At 28.3% G+C, this 11,841-nt stretch overlaps 2 protein-coding genes across 2 annotated transcripts; both read left to right on the top strand.

Annotated features, from left to right (window-relative positions):
• Nucleotides 1-923: 923 nt before the first annotated feature.
• LOC101504266 (MLP-like protein 34) lies at nt 924-7,226 on the top strand. Its single transcript, XM_073367443.1, is given in 4 exon segments — nt 924-1,187; nt 2,308-2,594; nt 5,936-6,173; nt 6,952-7,226. Coding segments are annotated over 4 exon segments (987 nt in total). The 5' UTR covers nt 924-1,000.
• A 2,956-nt stretch (nt 7,227-10,182) lies between these two features.
• Nucleotides 10,183-11,355, top strand: LOC101507816 (F-box/kelch-repeat protein At3g23880-like). Its single transcript, XM_004498263.4, has one exon. It carries the CDS (start codon nt 10,183-10,185, stop codon nt 11,353-11,355), a length of 1,173 nt encoding a protein of 390 aa, XP_004498320.4.
• Nucleotides 11,356-11,841: the final 486 nt, after the last annotated feature.

Below are 11,841 nucleotides of genomic sequence, written 5' to 3'. Positions count from 1 at the left end.
TCTTATTTTGAGTTAGATAATCGATTGCTCAATTGATTTATCGATGTTTTAGTCAGTTATGTATTACTTGATGGATTGAGAACTTTATTTTGATTTTATTTTTAATTGGCGAGCATTATATGAACTTTTAGCATATGGGAAATCCTTTTAAGGTGCATGCTTAGTTGAAAGGTTATTTTGTGCATTTAAAAACTTAAATGTTATCTGTTAACTGTTAATTTCGGTTGGTGACCCTTTACAACTATTGTGGAAATCTGGGCTTTGCCCTCAGATGAGAGCCAGGACGATCCTACCGGTTCGTACCCTACGGATGGGAATGTAGATGGGAATGCTTGACTGGAGCTATGTAGGAGGATCTCGCGGGGCGCGTGGAGATCACTCAGGGTGTATAGTTTTTTGGTAGAATGATTAGATTAGGTTGATGTATAGGGACTAGACGTCTTTCTTTTTGGGTCGCAGTTATTTTAATTTGGAAAACTGTACCTATACTAATATTATCTGTTTGACATTTTATTATGATGGGGTCTGTGTACCACTTTTTGAAGTGTAAATACTTTGGATTCGTATTTCAAAACTTTTCCGCTGCTTGTAAATTCTGTTGACTTATTTGTCGTTGTGTTACGACTTAAATATTTATTCAAAGGTATTTTACTTAATTATTCTTTGTTTCATGAGTTTGTTTTTGAAAAAAAAAAATACGCCCTCGCTTTGAAAATCAGGGTGTTACAATATACATATGTTAATTTTGTAATATCCATTTAAAGTTTGTCCCGTAACATCTCATATAATCGCTATATGAATATTTAATATGCGGAGACTTTGGAAAAAAAAATTTAAGATAATTTATCTAAATGCCAATCAATTATTTGTTTGCTTTACAGCTCATCAAAATCTTCTATTTAAGGGAATGTGTTTCTTCCACCTTATCATGACAAATGAGTCAATAATTTACATTATTTCGTATCTCTAAACATTGCTAGAAACATTATAAAGCATAGACATGACATTAAGTGGAAAAGTGGAGGGTGAAGTAGAAATTGAAGCACCTGCTGCTAAATTCTACAATATTTTTAGAAAGCAACTTCATCATATTCCTAATATCGCCACAGATGTGGTTCATGGAGCTGAATTGCATGAAGGAGACTGGGAAAACGTTGGTTCTATCAAACAATGGAACTATACAATAGGTATATATAAGCTTTGCAATATTTCATAATTTTTTTGTTAAAAAATATGAATAAACTAAAATAAATAAAAATATAATGAACGCACCCAACACTCTTTTGTTGATGTCATTGCTTGTAATTAATATACTCCATCCAATTTTGATTATTAGTAAAATATATATACTTATGCTAATAAATTTTTAGGCTAAATAAAATTAATTTTCTAGATATAATCAAACAGGTTATTGTATTATCTAAATTAATTATCCTTTATAACCACTCACTCAATAAGACGTTAAAATGGTTATTAGGATAAAAATTTATATTAATAATTAGATTTTAAATTCGGATTTTATGGATGAAAAAAATGTAATTAGGAGAAGAGATCCATAAAGGTGGCCAATTTGTTTCCGTGAAGAAAATTAGTTATTGCAAAGTTAGTGGATACTTCACATCAATATATAACATAATTACACAAATTAATATTTCAAGAATATTATCATTAAATATAAAGACTATCACGTTTGTTCATGAGATGGTAGTTGAGTGATACAAATTTGATTTTATAATTTGGAATGAGAGAGTTCAATTCGAGTTGTAAAATTGTTATTCTTGTGACTTTAATTAATAATAATTTCATCTTCTCTATTTAGAAAAAGGCTACCACATTTGAGTTTTTTAAAAATCAAATCTTAGTGTTAAAAAGCTTGATTTTGTAACTTTGAAAAGCTGAGTTCAACTCCTATCAAGAATTTATGTAAAATGTTATCAGTATCACAATTATTAATAATAATTTATTTTTCTCTATTTCTTTAAAAAAAATATATATATATACTATAAAAATAAATAATTTACCATATCAAATTAAATTAATCCTGAATTATTTTTGGTGTTTCAAACACTTAGATGACTCCCCGTCCCTTTTTTATAAAAAACAATAATATTATAATTTAATTAACAAAAAATTAATATATTTAAATACAAAAAATTATTGATAAAATTATAAATCAATTGTTTTTTTTTATAAAAAGAGATGGAGCGAGTATTAAATATGATTTTGTTTTGTTTGTCTCTAATTTTGTTAATTATTTATCTTTGTGATCATTCAACTCTGATTTTAAATTTTTGTGAAATCCTGTAGGTGGAATAAAACAAAGTGCTAAAACAAAAATTGAGACTATAGATGATGATAATATGGTCCTAACATATAGTATATTTGATGGGGAAATGAGTGAGAGTTATAAGAGTTTAAAGATAACATTACAAGTAATTGGTAAGGAACATGGTGGGCTTGTGAAATGGACCTACGAATATGAGAAGCTAAAGGAAGATATTACAGGTGCACCTCCTGAATCATACTTGGAATTTGCTGTGAAGATCACTAAAGATATTGATGCTCATCTTGTTAAGGAATAGCAACAAGATTTAAAAAGATGAAGATGAAGTGTGTGTTTGTCTTGTCTACAAATTTTCAGCTTAAGAGTAAAAGTTTGACATAATAAAATAGTTAGTAATGTCATCGTTATTGCAAATAATAAATAATTTACCCTTCTTCATTTTTTTAAGTGTGTTTGGCTTGTTATTATTAATCAAAAGCACCATATATAGTAAAATTTGTTGTGATAGATGTGATAAATATAGTGCAAGTAAACTTCAATTTTTGTCGGGTAGACAAAATATTTCATTTCAGTTCCCTTATTCGTTAAGAATAAACATTAATAAAGATAAGGGCTTTGTAATTAAATTTTAACTCCACAGACAAATGACTTCCAAGACAAAAATACAAATAAAAGTTTTTTATCTATGTTTTTGCTGGTCATATTTCAGGTTAATCTTATATAGTATATGACCGACAAAATATTGGTTGATAGAAAATTTATATATTTTGGTTATTTTAATATAAGGATACTAAATTTGAAAATATAATGTGGTAATCGGAGATAAATAGAAGTTTACTTTTTAGGATTTTTCGATCATACATGCTTGTTTCTTTCAAACTCTTCGATAAGCCCCCATATTTTTCGATCATACATGCTTGTTTACTTTAATGCTTGTAATTAAGGGTTTCGATTTCTTATTAGAGTCAACCCAATTACATCATCTTAATCAATTAAATCTTATCTATTTAATTTTCTTTAGTCTAATTTAATTAAATCATACTACTCAAAGGATCTTTTTAGAATTTTGTTATCGGGGAGGATTGGAGATGATTGACGCGGACCCTAAGGCCACTAAATCCTTGCATTTGTCCTTAAATTCAACGTTCGCATCATAGACTCATCAATATCTACGTCCATCTTCATCATAGATGTTGCATTTAAGACAAAAATATGTTACTTAAATTACCATATTGCTGGGTCAACCCCCATGCTGTGGCGTATCTTATACAAAAGATTGAGAAGGAGTTATATAGTTTTTTTAAAATATTATAATTAAAATTCATAAAAGTTATATAGTTTTTTTTAAAATTTTATATAATTCATAGATAGTTAACAAGTTGAAAAAGTTAAAATTTCAATTATTACAAGTTTTATAATTTTCATAAGTCACAATTTTTCACAAGTTCAATCAAATAAAATATATCTACTTTACAATTTTTATCTTTGTCGAAAACTTTCTTCATGACAAATGCATCAATTTTCTTATGTTTAAACATTGTGCCACTCCTAAAAAAATACACAAATTAATTAATACAATTCATAATTAACAAATAGTGTCACACTATATCATATATATCAATTGTTAAAATGTAAAAGTTTGTTAATAGGTAGTAGTTGAGTTGCTAACTAGGGTGTTAGAGTTTGTCTCTTCGATATTAGTTAGTTTATCATTCGATATTAAATGATTTATTTATATATAGAGCTTATTATATTAATTTTATTATATTTTATCATTATAAATTCTAATAAATGTCTACCTTATTTTTTTTATCTCTTCAATTACATAATTTTTAATATGATTAGTGATTTAAATTGTGATTTAAGAACAATTGAATAATCTCCTTACATTGATGTAAAAATAAGATGACTACCGACAAACCATTGACATTTATTTTTTGTTATTGTATTTATAAAGAAAATTATTTAAATAGAAGAAAAAATTAAATAAAAAAGACGTGCGTTCCTCGAACCAATATAGTTCGGATGATATTTTAATAATATATAATTATTATTTATAAAGAAATTTAAAAATATAAGAGATGTAATGGTCTGTGCCCGCTCTGAAAATTAACTTCTATTGTTATATTTTCTGATATTTGCACCAACTAAATTTCCAAAAATTTAAAGGGAATTGTAGTAATAGAACAAAATAGAAAGTTTGACGCTACTCTTACAAAATAGTCTTGAAGATTAACCTCATTGATATTGATTTTTGTTGTTGCAAAATTCACTTTTAATTCAGACACAATCTTAAATCCTCTCAAAATAGCTTTTGTAGTTCATAGATTACCCCAACTACCTTCATACGACATAATGGATTGAAAAAGAGGAAAAGAAATTGAGTGGTTAAGCTAATACTCCTGAAATAGACCATCCTCGATGACATTCTAATCCAAACCAGCAAAACCTTCAACATCAATAAGAAATAGAAACTGCTTTAGGAGATCTCCTTGTTTCAACCTCTTTTGTAAAATCAACTTATCATGAGGACTTCTATTGTCCAAAACATACATTGAACTCAAAACACTCAAAATACACATCCCTCTTTGATATTGTGTATCAAGACATATCAATTTTAGTTAATAAACTTTATTTTAACATCAAATTTAGTATACTCAATAGTTTTTAGAAGTTTTCATAAACAAATGAAATTCAAACAACTATCTTAAACATGTATTTTTACGATAACATTAAAAACAAATTACTTTGTAAGTCAAACCAATTAATTGTATTCACAAAATTTCATGCAAACAAAAAAGTTAAGTATTAATGATTAAAAATGAAAGTTGTGTAGTTAGTGTTGATATTATTAGGTTGAATATCTTGTGTTAAATTCAAATTTAAAAACTCATAATTATGTGAATTATTTATAAAGATATTTATCATATTTTTAAAGAAGAAAATAAATAAAAGATGTGAAATACATGACTACAAAATAAGAAATCATAAATAAAAAATCTGTTTTAAGAGATGCAACATGATATGGACTTATAAAATTATTTGGAATAAAAAATATTTTTTATTAACGAGAAGAAATTATTAATTAATTTTAAGAGATATTATATTTATACAAGTCTCCATCTCGTGATACATTTTGCAAAATTGAAATCACACTTGATATTTTTCTCTTTATTAATTAATAGCAAGTCTCCATCTCGTGAACCACGACGAACATTATCCGATCAATATTACGTAAACAAATATTTGGTCCAGCATCATTTTCATTTTCATATTATTTTTATTTGCACTCATCATTTTCATATTCTATTACCATTATTGACAAACAAATGAAAAAATTATTTATAAAAATTAGCCACATCTTTAATTAATTTCTATATTTTCATTTATATCTCTACATGTATTCAACAAATTATCACGATTAAAATATTACAAGCTTTCTAGACAAACAAAAAAAATAATCAGTTTTTTTAAAAAATAAATAAAAATACAATCTGAAAATATATGTCAACCAATATATACAGCTGTTTTGTGATGTCCGGTTAATGGATAAGTTTTTTAAATAATTTCATTTAATTAATAAATACGCGTCAAACAATACTCACAAAAATCTTCTATTTAAGGGAATACATTGCATCTAATTATGAGTAAATAATATATAACATTATTCAATATCTCTACATTAGTAGAAACATTAGAGACATGACATTAAGTGGGAAAGTGGAGGGTGAAGTAGAAATTGAAGCACCTGCAGCTAAATTCTACAATATTTTTAGAAAGCAACTTCATCATATTCCTAATATTGCATCAGATTCAGTACATGGAGCTAAAGTGCATGAAGGTGACTGGGAAAACGTTGGTTCTATCAAACAATGGGACTTTACAATAGGTATATATATATATATATATATATATATTATAAGCTTGCTATGTTTCATAATTTTATTTTATTTGGTAAAAAATGTGAATGAACTAAAAAAATAAAAATAAAATGAACGCACCCAATACTCTTTAATTTGTTGGTGTGTCCTTGCTTGTTAATTTGTAATATACTCCATCCTATTTTAATTATAAGAAAATATAAGTATAAACTTGTGCTAATAAAAAAAAAGCTAAATATAATTATTTTTCTAGATATATAAATCAAATAGGTTTATTTATCATTTATGAGCGCTTGCTGAATAAGAATAAAATGGTTATTAGATAAATAAAATTTCTTTTGTAAATAAATAAATAAAATTTCTTAAATTGAATGATATTTCAAGAATTTGTTTTGATCTTTTAAGCAAGTTATTCGATTTGAGTTGTACATGAAAAATATATAGTTGGGAGGGGAACTCATTAAAGGCAGTCAACTAATTTCTTGACCAAGATTAGTCGTTGCAAATTCAAGAGATACTTTGCATCAATGACATAGTTATAAAAATATGATATTTCATAATTCATTACTAAATATGGTAAAATTATTTAAAATATGTTTATTTTTAGGAAGGAGACATATCAAGTAAGAAGATGTATTATAATGAAAAATGAGAATGAAATATAGACCATACAACAAATACATATAAATATATGTATCTACACAAGTGCTAAAGGAAGAAAACAAAATGCTTAAGAAAAAAATAAAATTAAAAACTCTAATTTTAAATACTTGTGAAACCTTGCAGAAGGAACAAAACTAAGTGCTAAAGAAAAAATTGAGAGTATAGATGATGACAATAAGGTAATAACATATAGCATCTTTGATGGGGATGTGAGTGAGAATTACAAGAGTTTCAAGGGCACATTGCAAGTGGTTGATAAGGAACATGGTGGGATTGTGAAATGGACTTTTGAATATGAGAAGCTAAAGGAAGATATTATAGGTGCATCTCCTGAATCATACTTGGACTTTGCTGTAAAGGTCACTAAAGATATTGATGCTCATCTTGTCAAGGAATAGCAACAAGATTATCAAAGATGAAGATAAAATGTGTGTTTGGTTTGAATTATTATTTATCACAAGCATCTTATAATAAAATTTGTTGTGATGGATGTGTTTAATAATCAGCTAATAATAAGACACTCTATAACACACATTTTTTTTTAATATATTTTATTTTATTGGTTAAAATTTATATATGTTCTGTCAAATTTATGAGATCCACATAATTTGATAGATCAAAATTTATGTAAGTTTTAACTAATAAAAAAAATGTTAAAATGTGTGTGAGAGTAAATATTATTGCTAGCACTCCTGTAAATTAAGTATAAGTAAACTTTTATTTTTGTCTCTAACAAAATATTTCATTTAAGTTTTCATATTCATTAAGAAAAAATATGAGTAAAGATAAAAAATTCTTCATCTATGTTTTTGTCGGTTGTATTGTTTAGGTTAATCTTACATAATATGACTGACAAAATATACGTTGAGAAATGTTTATTTTTAATATAAAAATACTAAATTTAAAAAATATTATTATGGTAGCTAGAGACAAAAATATGAGTTTACTCTTTTCATGATTTGTGTTTTTTAGTCCTGCATGATTGTTTCTTTCAAAAATAACAAGTCACGTGTTCTTGTTTGCGATGGAAAAGAGGTTTGCTGATTTTTTTGATGTGTATAAATGGCTGCTTAATGCTTGTATAATTTTTTGGATTAGAGTATCAGATATGTGAATGACCACACGCAGTTATATTATTTTGATTGTTGGATTATATATCAGAAGGTTTAAATTTTAAAATCAATTTTTTTTTTAAATAAATAAAATATTCCTTAAAATTTAAACCATTGATTTTAAATCATATGACAATCACATATGTATTTCAAATTCAATATTTTTGACTTAACATTTGTATAACTTAAATAAAGGTGGAAGTATTGAGTTTTCTTGGGGGTGGTATTTCGAATTATTGAATTTTTTATCACGTTTCGTTGAGACCTATACTTCAATATACATGGATTAAGGGTTTTAATTCATTATAGGCACAATTTCATCTTAATCAATTAAATCTTATCTAATTAATTTTCTTTAGTTTAATTAAATTAAATCATACTACTACTTAGATCTAATTTAAATAATATAACATTAACTTAAATAAAGTCCAACTTAATTAACTAATTTATTTGCTCCTAGAATTCTTATAAGTGTGCTATCCTATAGGTTTCTACTAGATATAGGGCAAACAGTCAAAGGAAAAAACAAAGTTGCATGCTTCTCGTAAATATATCGGTTGTCTTGTAGCTCGTTTTATTGTAGTTAGAAAAGGGTGCATTTATGCAAAAATGTAATAAAGTTCATTTGATTGCGTTTCAGATTTAAATTTCGATAAATTAATTATTATTATAGAATAATGATCAAAATGAGACAGTTAAGACTCTTATTATTGAATGAAAATAAACTATTTTATTAACCGTAAAAAAGCAAAAGTAAAGGATATATACAAAGGGTAACTAATTAACAAGTCTATGTTACCAACAACTAACTTAATTGCACATAAAACTCATTAACTAACTAATTGAGAATTAACCAAAGAATAAGCGTAACAATTAAACAAATATGATATCTAACAGCCCCTCAAGCTGAAACATAGATAACGATCATGTGAAGCTTGGAAAGAATAGAACGAAAATGTGTTGGATAAAGAGGTTTAGTGTGTATGTCGGCCAATTGGAATGATGAGGGTATAGGGTGAAGATGGATGGTTCCAATAGTAACTTGTCATGAACAAGATGACAATCCAATTCTATATGTTTTGTATGTTCATGGAAGGTTGGGTTTTGTGCTATTTGTTATCACAGTAAATTGTAACATGTTCGTTAATGGGTAGATGTAGATCTTTGAAAAAGTAGAAAAATCATTGTATTTCACAAGTTGTGTTGGCTAAGGCACGATATTCTGCCACGGTAGATGAGCGAGAAACATCAGATTGCTTCTTGATTTTCCACGAGATTAGAGAAGAGTCCAAAAATATGTTGAAACCAATAATAGACCTACGAGAATTTGGGTAGGAAGCCCAATCATTGTCGCTGAATGCAGAGTAATTAATGGAAGATGTGGAGGATAAGAAAAGGCCCTTGTCAGGGCAGCCTTTAAGATAGTGAACAATGCGTGTGACAACTTCATAGTGTTTAACCATGGGTGCATAACCGAAGTATCGGAGTTTTTTTAACAACGAATGACAAATTTGGACGAGTTTTGGTAAGATAAATTAGACGTCCAATAAGTCTTCAGAAGAGTTTTTTATCATGAAAAGGTTGGCCATCAGTTGCAAAAAACTTGATATTCGGTTGCATCGAAGTAGAAACAGGTTTGCTTTGAAAAAGTCTCGCGTCATCAATGAATTCCAAAGCCTAAGTTTGAGAGACATCCCTTTTGATGATCACGCGACTTCAAGTCCAATTTTTTTTTAAAAAGCCTAAGTCTTTGATCTTGAAAGAATTGTCGAGAAAGTGCTTAACATAGTTGATCTCCTCGAAGCCATCACCTGGGTGGACTATGTCATCGACATAAACAAGTAAAACAGAAAGATGGGCATTAAAAAATTTAATAAAAAGAGAATGTTCAAAGGTAGATTGGACATAGTCTAGAGTGGTTAATGCATAAGTGAATTTTGGATTCCAATTCCTACTAACTTGTCTAGGCCGGTATATAGATTTCTTTAATTTGCAAACTAAGTTGGTATTTTCAGTATGGAACCCAGGAGGAAGCTCCATATAAACTTCTTCCTTAAGGTCACCATGTAAAAAGACGTTATTATGGTCTAATTGGTGTAAGTGCCAATTTTTTTTGCAACAACAATAGCTAATACAAAACACATAATAGTCATTTTTGTTAACAAAGAAAAGAGGAAGAAAGAGGAAGAAGAGAAACAATCACTCTAGGGTTTCTTCCTCAACAACAACTGCACCTTCAAATATGACTGAACACTCCAATCCCACTGATTTATTTCCTAATGACCTTATCACCAAAATCCTCTTATTGCTTAACGTAAAATCTATATTACGTTTCAAGTGTGTGAGCAAGTCTCGGAACACCCTCATCTCCGATTCCATATTCGTAAAATTGCACCTTCAGCTTTTGCCACAAAACAAACACCTACTACTCATCCCATTCGACCCAAAAAATAATCAGAATTCTGGTATTGTATCCTTCCCCATATGTCGTTTACTAGAGAATAAATCAGTCACTCTTGTCAACGAACCTAATATGCATATGAAGGATTGTAGTAGAGTAATTGGTTCGTGTAATGGATTGGTATGTTTGCTTGGTTTTTCTTCAACAATTGGGCCTCAAGATATTTGGATTCGTTTATGTAATCCAATCACAGGGTTTGTATCTGAAAAATTAGGATCTTTTCGCCAATCTCGCCAACATGCATTTAAGAGACTTAGATGCACATTTTGTTATCATAATTCAACTTATAAGGTAGTGGTTTATTGTTGTAAGGAAGTTAAAGTTTTCAGTTTGGGTGACAATAGTTGGAGAAATATTCAAAAATTTCCTCTATTTATTTTTAACTATATGGTTGTTTTTAACGATATTCCAGTAAACGAAGGTGTGAATGAAGGTGTGTATTTAAGAGGTACCGTTAATTGGTTGGCTTTTCGAAATAAATTAGAACGTGTTCAATGTTTGAATGATGTTGATGTTGAAGAACTTGTGATTGTGTCGCTTGATCTTGGTACAGAGACGTATAGGCAATTGTTGCCTCCTCTGGGTTTTGATGTTGTTGGGCCAACTATTGTTGTCTTGATGGAATGTCTCTATTTTTCTTACCATTTCGAGAGATCTTATTTTGTTATGTGGAAGATGACTGAATTTGGAGTTGAAGAATCTTGGACTCAATTCGTTAAAATTAGTTATCAGAATCTTCAAGTAAATACGTTTGGTTGGAGTGTGATGTATCTTCGGTTGTTTCTATTTCCGTTGTGTTTTTCTGAGAATGGTGATACACTTATATTGGCAAGCAATAAAGAAAAGCAAGCAATTCTTTATAATTTGAGAGACGGTACAGCAACACGAACTAGTGTTACCAATAATATAAAGTGGTATATTTCCAAGGATTATGTTGAAAGTTTTGTTCAATAACTTCCTAAAAGCCTACAACCCCAACTGGTGACACATCAGGTGTTATTGATGGTAGATGGTGGCATGGAAATAAGATTATATTCATTTTGTATAAGATAGTTATGGCCCTCTTGATGTCTCTTATGGATTTCTTTGAAAATGTGTTTGTTGAAATTTTGCACTAAATAATTGTGCTTTTTCAGAATTGCATGTACTATGTTCAAACTCACTTTTTGCTGGGTTCTTATTTAATAGGGTTACAATGAGTATATATATAAAAGAATAGAATTGTCTAAAATACCCTTACTACTAATATATAATAATATTATCTAACATCTCCCCTCAAACTCATGATGCATTAACATGGAGCATCGAGAGTTTGTCAACTAAAAAAAACGAAAATGTTTAATGGAATGCATCTTTGTGAACAAATCAGCAATCTGTAAAGAAGAAGAGACAAACGGTAGAGTAATGATTCTATGCTTAAGATGATGACGAGAGGGGTAA

The sequence above is a fragment of the Cicer arietinum genome, chromosome 4 (genome assembly GCF_000331145.2).
Source record: "Cicer arietinum cultivar CDC Frontier isolate Library 1 chromosome 4, Cicar.CDCFrontier_v2.0, whole genome shotgun sequence".
In the NCBI taxonomy this organism is placed as follows: domain Eukaryota; kingdom Viridiplantae; phylum Streptophyta; class Magnoliopsida; order Fabales; family Fabaceae; genus Cicer; species Cicer arietinum.
The sequence above is the reverse complement of the archived record's forward strand: the minus strand, read 5'-3'. Positions and strand labels throughout refer to the sequence as shown.

What these genes read in the sequence shown, in the direction of transcription:
- LOC101507816 (XM_004498263.4), top strand. Translation starts at nt 10,183, where the DNA reads ATGACTGAACACTCCAATCCCACTGATTTATTTCCTAATGACCTTATC.